The 19,994-nt window shown below is 37.6% G+C and overlaps 1 protein-coding gene across 2 annotated transcripts in view; it reads left to right on the forward strand.

The window, feature by feature from the left end:
• Nucleotides 1-19,994, forward strand: part of PALMD (palmdelphin) — a 56,059-nt gene that overhangs the window by 33,591 nt on the left and 2,474 nt on the right. For both annotated transcript variants that reach the window (XM_060139521.1, XM_060139522.1), the window contains exons 5-8: nt 14,599-14,713; nt 14,850-14,883; nt 15,004-15,117; nt 16,784-17,878. In XM_060139521.1, coding sequence (XP_059995504.1) covers nt 14,599-14,713; nt 14,850-14,883; nt 15,004-15,117; nt 16,784-17,878 — 1,358 coding nt within the window. The remainder of the gene's footprint in view (nt 1-14,598; nt 14,714-14,849; nt 14,884-15,003; nt 15,118-16,783; nt 17,879-19,994) is intronic.

The raw sequence follows: 19,994 nt of genomic DNA on the forward strand, positions 1-19,994 counted from the left end.
TCTCAAAGTGAGTCAAATTCAGTGCTCTCCAGCTGTAAATAGAGAGCTATAGGTGTCAATGCTCTGGAAGTAGTAAAATACCTGACACCTAAGAGCAAACTGCATGGTTTAAGGAGTAGTCCTAAAAAGATGTATTTGCAAAGAGCTAGTAAAGAATTTGCACCATCATAACCCATAAAGGCATGTTTATCTCATTAAAAATGTGCAGGGAACAGAACATTCTAAAGCAACATACAGAGACAAAAAATAACAGTGCATTGTCAGTATTAAGCAGCCTCCACTACCGCCTAGCATTATAGAAATCACGTTGCCAAAGCAGCTTTACCTGATAACTGAACATTTTTTCCTCAGATATTTCTAAAGCTGCTAAATAATCAGGTACATGTTTTTAAATTCATTCTTTTTCAGAAACAACTACCCACAGTGCTTAAGAAGCTTTTATTACCAGCTAAATACAGTGCATTTTCCTGTAAGCTCTGAATGGCAACCAAGCCAACGGATGAGGTTGAAGTAGGCAGAGCCATCCTCCTTCCCTAAGCAGAGAAAGTATCCCAATCCCTGAATGTGATTTATCACCCTACTTAGGTGCCTGCTCAAGGGTAACATTTGCCATCTGCCAGGCCTCTCAGCTACAGGATAAGATTTTAATAGGCACATCAGAATAGAAATGTTGCTATTACCTCAGAGTCTGTAGCAAGGCCAGACTGCCCATGAAGTTTGCATTCCTTTTACTTCCACGGTTTCATGAGATGAACTGAAAGAGCATGGTCTTTGTCATTCAAATCCCTGTTCTGCCGACCATAATTCATAAGCCTAGCCATGGTCTTTCATCTCTTTGGGCCTCAATTTCCTTGTCTGTAATAGTGGACCATCATGGGACTGGGATGAGTGAAACAACTTCATGAGTGCCTGACACATGGTAGGTGTTCAGAAAACATTAGATACTATTTCTTATAAGGAATCAAAAATAATTAAAAGAAGGACACTGCCTAGAGCTTTATCTGGAGATTTTCATCTTTTGGCTAAGAACTCTCATTTCTTTATGCTAGTACAAAGAATCTTTTTCTCTGAGTAATCTTAGGTTATCCCCCAACTAAGATTCTCTCCATATGGAAAATAATTGATGGATTTTCTTTATGGTTTGAAGACTAAAATGTTAATAATATCAGCTAATTTTTACAGAGCATTTGTTGTAGACCAGGCACTGTACTAAGCACTTCATATATATTATTTCGTGAATTCTCACAACCATCTTATGAGGGAGATAACATTTAACAGGTGAGAAAACTGACATTTATAGAGGTTAATTTGCCCCATGTCATACAGCTAAAAAATTAAGAGCCAGAATTTAAAATAGAATTAAAAGTCCTAATCATAAAAATAAATTGTGTCTTGGATCCATAGCAAAATTTTACAAAAGTTAAATCCTACAAAAGCTATGCTCTACAGCATTTTTAATTTCCAATCCATGCTATCATTTCACTTTTATATGCATCATTTTATAGAGACATTCATGTGACTCTTTATCATATTAAAAGCACTCAGAGTTTCCCTGACTCACACATAACCTTTAAGTAAAGTATGTCTTCATATTTATCCTCTCTTTTTTCCTTTCAAAGAGAGGCAACATTTCAGAAACTAAGTGGGTTTCCATAGTTCATGTTTCTGAGTCACACGTTAGCTCTGGAACGTTAGTGAGCACTTTGACTTGTGCCCTGATTAATACCTTAGGAGAAAACATTCCCAGGGGGAAAACTCTATTGAACATCTTCTGAATCACTTTGCTCAAATTAGAGTTTCAATTTGCCTCCCAAATGAGCCCTGCTCTTAGTGTGACCACTGAACCCTTTACTTCCTGATTGTAGGCACAGGTGCAAATCCAGCACTGACTTCTCAATCCAAATATCCATGCGCACAGATTTATAGGCTGAATTAGAAATCCTGTTCTGTCACTTCTGCTGCTTTCCTCCATCCAATACCTACCCTCAAAAGACACCCCAAGCACCCTAAGAAGTGTCCAAGGGAGCTATGTCATTCACTTGCTAGGTTCCTCTTTGCTATCTAGCTACCCTGGAGTTCTCCATGACTCCCTCTGCCAAACTGCCTTGCATCAAGCTCCCTTCCACATACTTGCTACTTTTTGTACTGTGTCCAAAGACCTCTGACTTCAATTGGAGTACACAGAGTGCCTGAAAGAAATGTCATAAGCTTAAAATGCAAAAGGTTAACTGCCAAGGAGAATGATGCAAATATACTGCATTCCCTTTGAGAAGGATTATCTACTTCTGATTAAATGTTCCCTAGTAACATTTAATATTCCAAAATACCCTTCGGACCATCTGCCTTTCTTTAATGCACTTTCATTCGTCTCCAAATAGGCAGAAACTGCCTTCCACGTATCATACTCAGGGGAAGGTGCATGTGAAGCTTGGATTTCTATGTGATTGAATGTCATGAGAAAAGCTAGATAGTGGGCTGTTATAGCAGCTATAGCTGACTCACATCACTTAAGGGAAATCCCTCCACAGGTGGAGATGGACAACTAGAAAATGCACTCTGCTCAACAGCACGTAGAGCAATAAACTACTCAGTTAACTCAAAAGATAGCAGGCAAGATTCAATTTCAAAAAGGAACCCAAAGTACTGCTATAGAAATATAAAGGTTAAATGACTTTGTCGCTGGTTATGGCTTATCAAAGTTTAGCTCATTATTATTTCTATCCAAGTTTAACCACTACCTAATGTTCTTATCTACCTGTACAAACCAATTGTATCTTAGTGAAAATAATGTCTCATCAAACACAGTGGCACATGCTGCATGGAAAATATCACAGGCTAAATATTTCTGTCTTCCTGCTCTGACCCAACCAGCCACATCTAACATCACATTGCACGGAGATAGACAAGCTGCTCTTCTGTGACAACATAAGAGAAGATAAAGGGGGAAAAGGCAAAAAGGGAGAAAAAAACCCCACCATTTGTTTCTTCTTAAATTTGCTGTTGCCTAGAAACACACAAGAAATTATTCTGAGGCAATTATCTGAGTCAAAATCATTCCAAGCATGTTTTTCACTGCCAGTATTTGACTAACTGGTTTACCAGATTTGTAAGAGTTCATCTGCGGTTATTTTTAATTTCCCAGATATTCTGATTATTTTTAATTCAGGAGCTTTTTTAATTTAACAAAAAGAGCTAAGTTAACCAAATTTCCAGCATAAGGAAAGGGGGAAATTTTATCTCCCCCCACAAAAAGATACAATTCCTAGCACATAGTAGGAATATCTATGACTACATAGCTTAATAAATGAATGAATGATGGATGGATGAATGGACTTGAAAATACCACATATTTAAGGAGACCAGATGAAGATCAGACATTGATTTGAATGTTAGTAAACTACAAAGGAATATCTTGAAATTTTTTAAAAAATAAAGAATAAACACCCAACTATCTTGAGTCAAGGGCAAAGTTACATGGCTATCGTGCCCCTGGTTTTTGAGGCAATTGTTGATAGCATGTTTCACCACCTCATCATTTTACTTTCTCACTTTCCCCCTTCTTCATATGCTCTTTTATTTCCTTATTCCTGCCTTCCAGCATTCTCTCTTGCTCATACCTGCCAATCTCGTTTATATGTTAGTAGAAATAAGGATTAAATGGTTACCTAGAATAAACACTCCCCCACCACAATGGTAAGCTGAAAGGTAGATTAGAATAACCTCTGAGAGCCCTCTCTCCTCACCCGACTGTAATTCAGTAACAACAGCTATCCTTTACAGAGTACATATTATGTACTAAGCATTATTTTGAGAATGACAGTTCTCTGAAGGAAGTCTAATTAGCCTTGTTTTACACATACAGACGCTAAAGCACAGAAAGCTATGAACCTTGTAACAACTGACCTGTAAGTCACACACAGATCTTTCTGATTCCAGACCCTTTCCATCATGCTTCACCCTGCTTATTCTTGATTCATTTCAATGAACATTTATTAAGAACCTGCCACATATAAGTCTTTGTTCTTTTAGAGGAGATTTAAGAATCATAAACTCCTCAAAGCAAATTTTTATTTGTTTACCTCTCTTTACATCCTTTAACTTTTCAATGTACTTTTACATTAAATATCTCATTCAATACAATATTCGGTAACTTGAAACACAAGTTTAAGGCAGTTAACAGGGATGTCATAGATCTTTGGCTGTATTGGCATGAGTAGAGAAGGAAAAAAGGAACAATTGAACAATCCAGAAAGTGGGAGGAGAGTTCGTTTCAGTGATCCATCTTCCAGGTGGCGGTCATGTTCAAAAGCAGAGACTCATTGTGTTAGAGAAAGGGTCTGTGCTGCCATAGGGCCTAGGCTTCCCCATTCCCCAGGAGAGTCCCCAGACACTAAATTTATAGCTCAGAAAACTTCCACACCACCCCCTTGCAATGCAACTTTTGTCTGACATAAAACAAATGTCACTTAGTTCATTTAGACCACCCCAGGCTAACTGGTCTTTGTTGGTTATTCTGTGTTATACTGAGGTTGGAATTTACATTTTTGGTGTTCAAATAATAAGAGTTCTGTTCTTGGCATCAAATATGAACAATTAACACTAGGCGCAAAGTCATAATGAAGTGGATAGAAAGTAGAAAATATAGTGGCTGCTCTATAATAGTGTCAGAGATAAATGTTAGGGGTTACAAGACCCTAAGCCAGTAATTATTTCTGAATGGAGAGAGTCACTGGCTGTATACATCACTGAACAGGTTTTGTCATTTCATAATATGGTTACAAGTAGTATATTCACTAAAATTAGTTTTCCCCTACAGCTTATTTTTTTTTTTAAGAAAAAAAAGCTTTCCAAAATCATGGATAAGCATATCTGCAGTTAACTTGCCATGACCTGGCTACGACATTACTTGAAGGTCACTGGCAGAACATCTGAGAAGCCCATAACTAACCAATTTGCCATATCACACCAACCTCCTGGGTGTACTTTTATTTGTGTTCATTTGAAAATCACATTTGTAACTCGCACATAAAAATAGCTTATTCTCTGAAAACCAGTTTGGATTCTTGTTTTTCATGGCAAATGCATACCTTAATTTACAAAATATTATTCTGAATGAGAGGGTTTGGTTTTCTACTAAATCACTCTCTTGAATGCCTACCAGGCAGTTTCAAATCGTGATAGTATTGTCTGCCCAAAAGATAATTGTTAATATTTACAGTTATATTAGGAGATGAGATTCACCCCTGTAAAATCTGCTCACATGTAACTATAAATTATTCAGCTTTTCTAAACATCTGCTCTGTTCCCAATTATCAGAGCAAACTGACACTTGTTTCAATGTCACTGTTGGGCCAGCTCTCTGCTTCTAGTTATCTTGAAGCTACTGTGCTGTATTGCTTGTCCTGTTCTTCAGTGCTCAGGGTTAGAGGCAGTAGATCTGACTCGGGGCAAACAGTGTTTGCTGTATGCCAAATGCCCTTTAATTCTCTGGCAGGCTTACCCGTGGCATGTGATTATTTGCACTTGTGGGTTAGAGCTTTCTTATTATACATGCTCTTCGGCAAGGGCCGATTGAAAGGCAATTCTTGTCCTATGTCCACGCATAGGAGCATTCTTCATCTTTTTTGATATACTTTTATTTCAGTTTGGTGAAAAAATGTGCCTGACATGTAGTAGGTGCTTAATAAAAGTTTGTTAAATGTTTGATGAAAGTGATTGGACCCCAACTTTAAAAATAAAACAAAACAGCCTACTTTCTACCTGATTACATACTCCCAATTTTATTTGGAAAATATAGTTTGACATTCCCATTGGCCACATTATCTGTAAAGATAAAATATCTATAACCTCTGACCCATTAGTAATAATGTATCTGCCCATTACATGTGATCAACACACAACAGTCAAGAATACCTGATTAAAGTCATCAACTATGTGTATTCAATAGTATCCATTGCAATTTCAGAGCAAATTTTTTAGATGAGTTATGATTAAAAAATAAAATGACTCCCTTTTTTCATTGCAAACTTTAGCCATTCAATATTAACTAGCTTATGTCAACACAAACCATGTCAGATTTGATATATCATTTAGAAACATGTAAATTCTTTAACCACTTGGAGCAAAGACTGATTTATTATTCTATTGCTACTGGTGAACTGCCTGAAATGCAAGATACTAATGATTAATTCTGCAAATCAACAAAAAAAATTATGAAAAAATTTCATAAAATTTGTCACACCAAGACTCATCCTCCAGAAGGTTATACAATAATTAACATACTGGTTTTTTTGCTTTAAAAGCCTCCAGAAGAACAGTGGCTTAAACAGGATTAGAAAGGTTCATTTTCCTCCTACACATAACAATCCTAGCTGGGAGAAATTCAAGGGAGGGGAGCGGCAACATTACATGAGATGATCAAGAGACCCTGTTTCTTTCTGTGTTATAGCTTTGCTACCCCCTAAGGGATGCCCTTGGTTGTAAGGTTAAAGGCAGCTGACCATCACCACATCTGCATTTCAGCTTAGGAAGGGGAAGATAAATGGAGGGCAAACAGCTCTAGTTTAAGGATATGACCTGAAAATTGCAGAGGTCACGCTTGCTAATACGCTATTGGCCAGAATTTAGTCACATGACATCATTTCAATGCAAATAAGACTGGGAAACGTAGTCTGTAGGAGGGCAGCAGGGAGACACATAAAACTCAGGGAGTTCTATTACTAAAAAGAACAGGAGAAATGGATTTGGGGAGAAATCAGTGGGTTGTCAAAGCAAACTAGCATATTCTTTCTTTAATTAAATAGACATTGTTTATTAAATTGCATTTATTAAATAGACACTATCCCCATAAAGGTTATGAAAATTCTCATAATGCTGGAGCACTGCTTTTTCTGTTCTGTCTAGAACGGTATTTTCAAGGACAGGTGTGTTTCTTTTTTTTTTTCTTGGAGTGGAGCACATTTTATTTTATTTTATTTTTGGGGGGGTGTTATACATGTTTATTATCTTTTCTTTTCAACCTCTTTATTGGAGCATAATTGCTCCACAATGGTGTGCCAGTTTCTGCTGTATAACAAAGTGAATCAGTGATGCATACACACATATCCCCACATCTCCTCCCTCCTGAGTCTCGCTCCCATCCTCCCCATTCCACCCCTCTAGGTGACAGGTGTGTTTCTGACGCTATATTAGCACCATGCTTGCTCTAAAATCATTGCTTTCAAGGTTGAAGATCAAATCCAAAAATGGACCCGGTAGGTTTTCTCTTTCACTGGAGTTGTCAGAGAGGGCCCTCCTCTCCCTAGAAAACTGAGGAAGAGAAAGGAGTAACTAATCATTATTTAGGAATTCCTCTATGTCAAGCCCTGTGCTAGAGACTTACAAACATTATCTCATTTACCTCCTCAAAACAACCCTTTGTGAATATTATTCCTTAAATGAGAAAACTGAAGCTTGGAGGGGGTCAATAATTAGGCCAAGTGAGTTAGCTTTGATATGAGCTTACTTTCTGTTTCCATGGGTAGAGCTGGGGGAAAAAAGTGGACCTCCCCCACCAAAAAAAAACCCTCACGAAACATAGGTAAACCACCAGTCACCTCCTGTTCTCCCAAGATTCAGTGGGGAAGAAAAGAAAGAATCTCTGGCCCAAGGGAAGAGTCAGGGATTACAACTGCTTACAACTCCATGTTGAATTCAACACCCTGTTGGAGGCAAACATATCTGAGAGGCTGTAAGTCCCAAAAAAGAAACTGGGTCCTTCTTCGTCTAGCCTGAGGTGGGCTTGGAGAGGTGGTCCTAGCATGTCCATCAACTGGTCTCAGAGGTACATCAATAGTGGCACAGCCTGGGTCTAAGAACTGCTGACTCAGGCCATCCCAGAGAAGTGGCCATTTGGCGCCCTCTCTGTGTAGTCCTGACCTTTAATAAGAGAGCCTGAGTTACCAAGACATAAGTATTAATTCATCAGTCCTTTCAAAGTATATAGCTAAAGCCAGTCATAAATTTAATTTCAAACATAGCATTGGTGGTTACATTCAAATTGTGGAGTTGTAATCAAATTGTATAACCAGCTTTATATTTAAGACCTAAAGCTTCCATTATTTTGAAAAATAATCTTGTGTCCAAGCAAAGAAAATCTCTCTATAAAGTAGCACTAGGTTGGAAAACCTCAGACTCTTTGAAAAAGACTGTTCTAAGAACTCCTACCAAAAACCAGACTCAAGCAGCCAAAGAGAAAAATGACAAAGCCTGGACTTTAATCCTGGTCGTACTGACTAGACCACTAAGCAGAGAAGTTCTCTGCACAACAAAATCACTCCAATGAAGACCAGGAGAGAAATATTAGCTTTACAGGTAATGAGTCAGCACTGTTACATTGTGGTAGACCCCAGCTAGCATTTCAATCTTCACTTTATTATCACAGAAAGTAAAAAAAAAATCCTTTTGTACTGTTGAGCAAATGAATGTTGTTTGTAAGTTCATAAGAATCCATTTTTTAAAGTTTTGTTCCCATTGTGGCTAATCAGCAGGGAGTTCAGAGCTCAGGCTCTCTTGGCGGAGACTTGATTTCAAATTCCATCCTGTCACAGGCTACCTGTAAGCCTCTGGACCAGCTGTCTTTCTAGGTGCCCAGTTTGCTCACCTGTTGAAAGGAACTAATAACAGTACTCCTGGGGGGTGTTGTGAGGACTAATTAGGCCAGTGCCTGGTACGGTGTAAATACGCAGTACATATTAAATGTTGTTATAATCGCTAACAAGTGAAGTACTGTAAGGTAGGGCATAAACTTTTGAATTTTTTTCTCCTGATTTCTCATTTGTTTGGCGCCTAATAGCAAACCCCGTCAGGTTGTTAATCCTTGTTAACACCACCAAAAACTGAAAGAGATAAATGGACCCTTAGCAGCAGAAAAATTGCCTTCTGAAATAACCCTTTCTTGGCGCATGCAGCGTTAATGTGCTGTCCTTTTTCTAAGACAGTAACTTGCATGTTGGAATTGGATTGGGGATATTATCTCATGATGGGGATTGGGGATATTATCTCATGATGATTAAGGAAAATTATTGCTAGAACAGTGCATGAAATGAAAGCTACCTGCTTTCACCTAGGGAGCTCTTGAAAATAACCCTCTTTTTCTCCAGCAAATAAGCAAGGAGAAGAAAGATTCCAATAATGGATAGCATTACAAATCCTTTTTCATGTACTTTGCTTATCTAAATTGGCACATGATGCCTGCTCACCGTCTCTCAGAAACTGAGAGAGGTACTAACTCATCCATCAGACCCCGCCTAAGAGCCCAGGAGGCACCAGGAAGGATATTTCTCTTTCTCTGCTGCCTGTTTCTCACCAAACTGAATCAGCATTTCTAGGAGCTTAATTCCCATTCGGGAAGGTAATACCTTCTAGAGATGGGGGTGGTAGCACTTATGGAAATTCTAACCCATCAGCTGAGAGATAAGTAGATGAAAGTTAGAGAGTTATCCCCCAGCGACCTACCCGAAGCTTTCCAAGTAAAAAAAAATTAGTTTTACATATGCATGTATATACACATAAATTTATACTTTTATATGTAAAACTAAAATTTTATATATGCACACACAAAAATACAGACATACATATATACATATATGTGTATACACGAATGTACCTATACACACATACAGATATATAGATATATATTTCCCCAATTCTTCACTTATACTTGCTAAATTTTCCCTCCACCCGAAACCTTTAGAAAAGGATTGGATATGAGGCCCTAATTTAAGCCCTGCATTTTGTTTGGTTTTGTTTTCTTTTGGGCTGCACCACATGGCTTGTGGGATCTTAGTTCCCCAATCAGGTATTGAACCTGGGCCCTCAGCAGTGAGAGCACGGAGTCTTAACCACTGGACTGCCAGGGAATTCCCTGCATTGTTGGAGCTTCAAATCAGGGTTAAGTATACTCTCAATTATGAATGGTCACTGAGCCAGGAAATAAATATATATTTATATATAGAGAGAGAGCAATTTGAAAATCAAGTGAACCCAAATGATAATTTTAAATAAAAATAGGATGATCAAATTCTATTCAAAAAATAATAAGTTTGGATTCTATATTACAGCTAAATGGAAGAGAGAAATAATGAGGAAAAAGTAAAAATATACCAGAGGTAGATATTTCAAAATCTCTTGTAAAGCATGTATCAAGCACCTATACTACACCAGGCACTGTATTAGGTGCCCAGCGTTTCTCCACTTCAGCACTATTGACAGTTTGAACCAGATAAGTGTTTGTTGTGGGGGACTGTGCCGTGCATTTAGGATGTTTAGCAGCATCCCCAGCCTCTACCCACTAGATGCCAGTATCACTTCTCAAGCTTTGACAACCAAAAATGTGTCCAGACATTGCCGAATGACCTCAGAGAGGAGATTGTTATCAGTTGAGACCCACTGTACTAACTATACAAAGATAGCACCTGCCTACCAGTTGTAATTTTTGTTTTATGTTCCTTAAGAATCCTCATTCCTCAAAAACTTGTTACATCATCTGGTGTAGAGGTTGTGAGGACTCTTCTTCTACAGCTGAGCTACCACAGTGCCTGCCCCTCTGAGTTCTGGTCTTTTGAGAGGGTAGGCTAGAGAGAGGCCGGTTCCTTATCTTCAATTACTATTTCCTAGGTCTCCCATTACTTCCACTGACATTCTAATCTTTTAGAAAGCTTTGTCAGAACAAAAAACATCTAAAGTTTTTCTCTTAATAATATTTATGTTATCCACAAATAATATACAGAAGCATCAAATCAACATATACAAATAGCATATTGAAGTGAGAATTTTAAGAAATGCTCTATATCAGTAAGCATCTCCTGGCAGAATTTTGCAATTCTAAGTAATTAGCACCAAGATACTTCCTTATTAACCTATTTAATGGAGAGTTGGTTGTAATTGTTATAAAGAAGAGAAAGGGGTGCGTGTTTGTTTCTATTTTGTTTTCACAAACATATCATGATGTGTCATTCGACGACAACCTCATATTAATTCAGCTTTCACTGAGGACTTGAAAACCTTCAAAAACATTCATTAGCAGATACTCTGACGAGGTTAGCAGGCTTTCAACCTCATATTCTTACAATATTAGTCTAAAGATATTCATGAGAACTACATGACATTTCGTTATGCATGGGCCTCTCTACAGAGGAAAACAACTACCAATACCAGCGCATTTCATACTTCCCTGAGATGTAATTGCCCAGGCAGATCAAGAGCTCTATCTCTGTGCCCCAGGAATAGAAAAGGGCAGAGACAGGAGGAAACTAGCATTTGCCAAGTGCTCGCTATTTCTTTTATTTTATTCCTTATTAAACCCTACGAAGTAGATAGCATTGCCCAGACCTCTAAATGCTTAATTGCCCCAGGATTCAGTCCTTGGAATCCCTAACTTTCTAGGAAATCTTATCCACTCCTATGGCTATAAATACCAACTCCCAACTTTATATCTTCAAACCCAGACTTCACTGAGCTCCCAACTTTTATATCTGTCCTTTCCATATCACCATTTGACTGTCTCACATTTAACACTTCCCCACCAAGCTCCTTCCTTCTCCTTTCCAGGTTAGTTTTGTCAATTGCATTCACATTTTTTCAATTATTCAGATTACAAACATTGGAATCACCTTTGACATCTCTCTTTCTCTCACTTCTCATATGTAATCTATCGACATAGCCCGGCAGCTCTTCCTTTGAAATATTTCCAGCATCCAATCACTTCTCACTCTTCTACCAGCAAGGACCCTGGATTAAGCCATCTTCGTCTGAATTATTTCAACAACTGAGACCTCCATGTTTGCCCCCCTCCAGTCTATTTTCAACACCGCAGCCAATGTAATTGTTTAAATTTCATGTCTTGGCATGTTTCTCATCTGCTCAGAATTCCCAAAGGCTCCGCAAAGGCCTTACCATGCCGAAGGCCCCCCATGATGTGGCGGCTACCCCCTCTCTGACTTTATTTCTCACCACTCAGCTCCTTATTCCCTTGCCTCTCATTTCAAGTTTTCAAATTACTCTTCCCTCTCTATGAAGCACACTCCCACGACACCCTTGTGTGTCCCTCCTTCACTTCCTTCAATCTCTACTCAAATGACACTTTGTCAGAAAACTCCCCATCACCACACTCTGTAAAATAGAGCCCCCTCCCCAGGCACTCTCCGTCTCCCTTATTCTTCTGTTTATAGTCCTTATGCTACTTTTTTCATGGAAACATTTTTCTTCATAAATAAATGTATATGTGTGTGCATATACACATATTTGTTTATTATGTATATATATTTGCATATATGTGTGTTTATAAGTATATATATGAGATGTGTATATGTATATATACGTATATGTATATATATATAAAGTCCAGGGCTAGATTTGATCCTGGGTCATACACACACAACATTTACAGGAGTTGGCAAATCTAGCCCTGGCCTACTTTTTATATAACCATGAGCTAGAAATTGTTTTTATATTATTAAAAAGTTATAAAATGGAAAATACGAAAGATGAATATGCAACAGAAACCAAACGTGGCCTGCAAAGCCTGAAGTATTTACTATTTGCCGGCCCCTGTGTTAATGTGTTGTCCACTAGAATGTAAACTCCTTGAGGACAGGAGCTCTGTTTTGTTCACTGTTATAACCCAGCAAATAGGATAGTGCCTGGTATAAAGTAGATGCTAAACAAACATTTTGAATGAATGAATGAAGACAATGAGACTTAGCAAGGTCTGGTGACTTGTCTAGGGTCACCCAGGAACTTGACAGATGAACCAGAATTCAAACCCAGGTCCACCTGGTTCCACAGCTGGATCCTGAGGTCCCAGAGCTTTATACAGCAATGACTTGAACTTTCTTGTTTTCTACCCAAAAGCCCCTCATTAGACTGTCTCTAACATGCTGTCAGGTAAAGGACCCTGCAGAACAGGACATGGAATAGACATGGTGTATTGCAGAAAACCTTTGATAATTATACCATAATAACATTTACATCTGATATCAATTATATGTAATGTGCTTTCAAATACATCACTGCTTCTTAGCTTCACCATGTTTCTGTATAAAGTGAGGCAGGTACTATATTCTCATTGTACATGTTACAAAACTGAGTTTCAGGCAAGTTAAAAGAAGTGGCTCTCACAAGTCGTGAGTAGCAGAAACAGAATAATCCAGATATATCACTTTCAGTATAGAACTTTCTACTGTACCAACCAACATATATCCCCACAACTCTACTGATGGGCAAATGTGCTCCATGGATGTGGAGGGAATTTAATAGAATGGCATCACATCTCAGTAACTTCTAAGAAACCAGAGGTACTGCATTTTACTTGGAGTTCTATGATATGCAAGAAAACCTCCTCAGCTATAAACAGCCAACTACCAACAGCTAGAGGCAGGAGGAAAGTCAGAATTTTGAAACGAAAGCAATAAGTAGGAGAATGATCTGCTTGGACTTGTATTGGTGTGACAGTGGCACAGGAATTTTGAGCTGCCAGATGCATGACCATCTTAAAGAAGGAAGTCAAAATAACTGACAATTATCTTAGCTGACAGTAATACCCACAGCTGTCATCTCCTGAACTAGCGCGCTATATCGAAGCAGCCATCTTTTGAGGCAGCTTATTTGAGAGCTAGGAGTATTTGGCTGAGAAACTACATGCGTTTCACGGCTGCCCAGGGCCAGCTTTACTAACTTTGTGAATGCTAGTGGTTGTGTGTTTTTATCCAGGATAGAGGTCACGATGCCACACCCTGGAATTAACTTGAATCAGACATGTAGCTCTAAACTAGTCTAGATACCAGCTCAGAAAGCAACAATCTAATTTCAAATGTCTGTTTCTGTCCCTACGAGTTCCCTTATACTTTGTCAGGCCATGTGATAACATTTTTTTTTCTAGGAAACGTAGTCTCCATAAACAGCAGCAGCTGAGGCCACTGTACTAGATTTTGTCCATTTCTCACTTCTTCACTCTACTCTCTATAATATGGTACAACTTTTAGAGAACTGTGAAATTAAAATGAAGTGTCATTCTCAATGTTAGGATATGCAGGGTTTTTAAGTGTTAAATATCTATGATTTTAAATCAAATTTAATAATTATAATGTTACAAAGTGTTGCTTGGCTAGAAAATAAAATTATAATGTTTTCTCCAAACAATTTATATGAAAACTTGTATAAGAAAAATTAACAATCTGAAGGATAATGACAGATGGACCATTCCTTTTGGTCCAACTTTAAACTTAAGTCTCTTTGTAAAACAAATCTCTGTTTCATGTGGAAGTAACATTAGTAGTCGCAATGAAGAAAATGGGACCAAGGGTCAAATATTTTACCTAAGAATCCCCTTTGTCAAAAATAAAAAACAAAAAAATTTTCATTGAAAAATGTTGAGCCAAATTCAGGTATTGGGTATCTTCTATGTACTTAATGTGATGTTTGGTGTGATGCTAAGTTCTTAGAAGGTATCTGGATACTTACCTTTAATATTCCAAGTAAAGTTTGTGTATGGGGAATATATATTTGAGAGCTCTATATTTGTACTGTCTTAAGTAATATAAAGTATATCTTTTTGTTCAGACTTGATAAAGAGATCCAAGATCTTGAAAAAGCTGAACTGCAAATCTCAACCAATGAAGAGGCAATTTTAAAGAAACTAAAATCAGTTGAGAGGACAACAGAAGACATAATACGGGTAGGCATTAGCTAATTTAAAAACTGAATCCCTCCCAAAGTGATTCCACAAATAGTATATAATTCTTCAAAGTATATCCATATATAGAATTTATTTTTTAACTGTATTAATCATGGAGAATTCTTTTTTCTTATAGTCTGTGAAGGTGGAAAAGGAAGAAACATCAGGAGGTATGTTTTTGAGCAGCCTATGCTATGTCTAACTGAGATATTTTTTGACAAGTCCACTGAATTTTTCCCTTTATTGTAAATATATTCTAAATATATTTTAAATTAATATTGATTTTACAGAGTCAATTGAAGACATCTATGCTAATATCCCTGACCTTCCAAAATCCTACATACCTTCCAGATTAAGGAAGGAAAGAAATGAAGGAATAGAAGATGATGAACAAAATAGAAAAGGTATACGAAAAATCTGTCTTCAATGGTAGGTTCTCAAGTTCAGATTTTACAACATCAAATATTAGCAACTTGCTGTGACATTCTATCCTTCCAGGTTAAGCAATGGTCCATTTTACAAAGTTCCATGAGGTATGTGAGTCACTTACAAAAGTAGGGATAATGGGGTTACAATATTTATTCCACGCATTTCATTCCCCTGCAAACTAGGTAAGAACAGGGAAGATAAAGCCTGAAGGAAACAAGAAGCTCTTAAAGCAAAGCTTCCCTGCTCAAAAATATCTCTCCCAACATATTCCATGTAGTAGACACTAGAATAAAATGAAATGAAATGAATGAAGTGAAAATATTCCCCTTGAGAAGGCTTGGCATTATTTACCCCCATGTGGGAATGATTTGCATGACACTAATACTTCAAAGCCCCAGGGAAAATGAAGGCTTGTATTGGAGCAGAGAGGGAACCTTTGAATTTTAGAGCGAAAAGAGAAGCTACACTCTATCTGCAGGAAGTAGTCATTCATTCATTCATTCAACAAATATTCAGTGAACCCCCTACCCTATGCCAAGCTCAGTTCTCACACTAAGAATACAGTAATGAATAAAACAAAAAATCTCTGCCCTCATAGAGCTGACATTCTAAGGGAGAAAATAGATTAAAAATTAGGTAAACAAATAAAATATATTAGGAAGTGAAAATGCTAAAGAGAAGAAGAAAACAGAGAAGGGGGATAGGGCAAGTGTGGGTGAAGGTGTTGCAGTTTTATTTGGGTAGCCAGGGAAGGCCAAGAACCACTGGGCTACGGCGGAGAGATGACATGCAAGACGCATTCACAGAGGAAGGCGGGAGCGCACAGTAAAGCAGGCAGTACAACGTTGTGATTTTGCCCAGGATCCCATTAGCTTTACTCTGCCAGTTAAAATCACAGCCCTCAGGATCTTGCCAGGGACATGAAGCAGATTTCAACTTCCCCAAAATCAACCAGTTCTCCCCAGTTCAGTTGTTTTAGTATAGCTGATAGTGCTCTATTTTTAGCCCTTCTTAAAAATGGGAGTGAAAATGAAAAGAAACATAAGGCAAAATGAGAAGCATGTGATTCTAGCCTACTCCCTCCCTCTTCTATACCAGTTCTACATTTAACAACCTCCTAGTTGGGAAAATTTTAGAACACTCCTCTCTCATTTCAACAGGCTACTGGCCTGTGCAGCAAGGCTGTAACAATAAAATATACAGTGCTTGGCCTTTTATCTACAGTAATGCACAGAGCGATATATTCTTCCTCACTAAAAAAAAGATCTGATCCCTGAGCAATGTAAAGAATGTAAATCTGTTGTGTTGGATTCATTCATTAGAAAGGGGATATCTTTTGGTTCCCCAATGAAAATCCTTACCGTTAGGAACCATCAGTTTCTTTTCTCCAATCAGCTTCTCTTCTTCAATCCTTTCCATTTTTTCAGTAAAATGGAAAATTTCATACATCCTTACATAAAAACCCATGTCATTAAACTATTAGTCATTATATAATTAATGAATAAAATCAGAAATTTTAAAAAGACATCTCATAAAAGAACACAAAGGGGATACTTAATATAAAAATAAACACTGTGAAAGCTAGCTAGTTAACAAGAGAAAAAGTTAACTAAATCAGGGATCAAATTTGTCTCTCGACAGCTTTGTATGCCATGGAAATCAAAGTTGAAAAAGACTTGAAGACCGGAGAAAGTACAGTCCTGTCTTCAATACCTCTCCCATCAGATGACTTTAAAGGTACAGGGATAAAAGTTTATGACGATGGGCAAAAGTCAGTATATGCAGTAAGCTCTAATCACAGTGCAGCATACAACGGCACCGACGGCCTGGCACCAGTTGAAGTAGAGGAACTTTTAAGACAAGCTTCAGAGAGAAATTCTAAATCCCCAACAGAGTATCATGAGCCTGTATATGCCAATCCATTTTGCAGACCTACAACGCCACAGAGAGAGAAGGTAACTCCTGGACCAAACTTTCAAGAAAGGATAAAGATTAAAGCTAACGGACTGGGTAATGATGTGAATAGATCCACACGCAACATGGACAATGGACTTTCAGAGGAGAGCGGCAACAGCTTCAATCACATCAGTCCCGTTCGGCCAATACCTCAACCCCGATCGATGCTTCAACAAGCAGAGGAGACACCCCACACCCAGCAAAAGAGGCTGATGACTCCTTGGGAAGAATCAAATGTAATGCAGGACAGGTATGCTCCCTCTCCAAAGGCGGGACTGAGTCCCAGCGAAGCACTAGTTGGGAAGTCAGAACGCCAGGGCTCTTCACCTACTTGCCAGGAGGATGAGGAAGACATTAGATATAATATTGTTCATTCCCTGCCTTCTGACATGGATGAGAAAGAACCCGTGACAATGATTTTCATGGGTTATCAGCAGGCAGAAGACAATGAGGAAGAAAAGAAGCTTCTGACGGGATATGACGGGGTCATCCATGCTGAGCTGGTTGTGATTGATGAGGAGGAGGCGGGTGAAGGAGAAGCTGAGAAACTATCCTACCATCCCATAGCCCCCTACAGTCAGGTTTTCCAGCCTGCCAAACCAACACCACTTCCAAGAAAGAGATCAGAAGTTAATCCCCATGAAAACAGAAACCATAAATCTCCCCACAAAAATTCCATATCCCTGAAAGAGCAAGAAGAAAGCTTAGGCAGCCCTGTCCACCATCCTCCACTCGACGTTCAGATAGCAGGAGATGGGACTGAGGATCCCTCCTTAACAGGTAACAAAAACGACAAGGTTTGTCACTGCTGTCTAGTCCTGTGAAAATCTTCTCTTTGTGTTGTTACCAAACCCTCGTGCTTTCAGCTTTTTTTTGACCACTTCATAAGCTAATACATGCTAAGATTTTTTTATTAATGCTGATATGAACTGTTATCATCATAAGCAAAGTGACTAAGTCACTTCAAAAGATAAAGAAAGTGAAACAAAAATTTGTTGCCTTATTTGGGTACTGCACTGATTGACCTTAGTAACTTGAAATTCATCTTCTGGCATGATATGGGTGTAAATGTATTTGAATTACTATCATGTTGGATCAATATTAGATCTTTTCCCATGAGAATCGAAGCCAGCTCTTTTTTTGTGTCTCTCTGTGATTTAAACTTCCTGCATAAGTTAACAAATTGCCTTAATTTTGCACGAAAAAACAAGAAACAAATTTTATTTTCAATGTGATATTTTATTACTTTGTTATATCTTGTTTCTCTATACTTTTATAATTTTATTAACTTTATTTCCTTAAATTTTCTACATTTTAAAAAAGAATATCAGTTTATTCTACATTATCTATAACATTTAATGTCACATAATCTTCCCTAACTTAGAAATTTTATTTTTTTATTTTCTAAACATTTGCATTCCACATATTCTCATTCTCTGTAAAGTTTTAGAGCTATCTAGCTTTTCTAGCATTGAATAGAAAATAACATTTTTTCTACAAAACTAATAGCTCATCAATTTTAGATTCTTTATTATCACTTGAATATTGTATTCTACTTATTTGTAAACAATAAATAAGAATATGATAAAATTAATTATAATAGCTGATAAAATGAATTATAATAGCTAAAGACATAAATCAAATTACCCAGACATACGTACTAGATCTGTGAAAGGAACAGTAATTTTAAATGTTCTAATAGAAGAATTTTCATTAAAAAGCAATAACTATTGAGTCCCAGCTAATCCAGCAATCAAAAAACCTGATAATTCTACAGAACTGTTGGTAGTACCTGCACCATTCAGGAAGGATTCTTCCTCTGCAACCAACAAACCCAGTCTTAGGTTGCCAATAATACGATAAAATGGACCTCTTCCATTTTTTAAGTAGTTAAATTAAACATACCTATTGTAAATTTAATTATCTGAAGAATTTCTAAGCTCTTGGTAAGTGCGCACTTATATTATCTTCCTAAATCAGAGTTGAATGGTGTGTCCGCACAACGGAAACCTGATAAAACTAAAAGCCCCCTTCTGTTATGAGAATGATCAAACTTTGCAGCTTAAATTCATTTTTTAAACAACAACACCAAAGACTTAGAAAAGAGGAGCATGCTGTTTATGGTCAAGAGCAGTGACATTACACACTATAAAACCTCCCATTTTTTAACTTGGATGTTAGCCAGCTCCTCCCGAACACCCTTATTCCTTCTCCCCTACCCATGTCAACACATATATCCCAGAGAAAAAGACAGGAAGTGACTAATGTTTCCAGACAACACTAATCATGCCACTGAACTAAAATAATGAAAACAGGAAGACCTTTTGCAGACAAAGTAACAATGCAAATGTTGTACTATCAATCAAATCATCTTATAAACAGAATGCTCCAAATTCCTTGCCTTCTGTTATGACATCATTTTACATTCCCATTTTCCAATTCACCATGTGGATTACAGAACTGATATTTTTAATGGGTTTTTTAAAATAAGTATATCATATTGACATATGCCTTCAGGGTACATCCATATTCATAGAATATATAGCCACCTATGCATTTCAATTTCACAAGCACCAACTAGGTTGAGCTTCTCCCTCTAAACGCCTCCCCCCAAAAAAATACATATTGATACTTGAAAATCCACCATTTCAGTCCATTCCTTTATTTATGGTATAGGTGCCCTACTATATATAAATATTCCTAGTAGGCACAATAGTTAATAAGTGTAAGTCTCTTTTCTCTTAGTGTAAATGCTGTTATCAAAGCCTGACCTAAGAGCAATTTTTAACTTGAAAAAGAACATGAAGAGGAAGAAAGATGGAAAAAGGTGGAGCCTGGAGACCCTAAAGATCAAATTTTTAAGCCAAAACTTTGAAAAGGATAAGACACAACAAGA

The sequence above is a fragment of the Lagenorhynchus albirostris genome, chromosome 2 (assembly GCF_949774975.1).
Source record: "Lagenorhynchus albirostris chromosome 2, mLagAlb1.1, whole genome shotgun sequence".
Classification (NCBI taxonomy): domain Eukaryota; kingdom Metazoa; phylum Chordata; class Mammalia; order Artiodactyla; family Delphinidae; genus Lagenorhynchus; species Lagenorhynchus albirostris.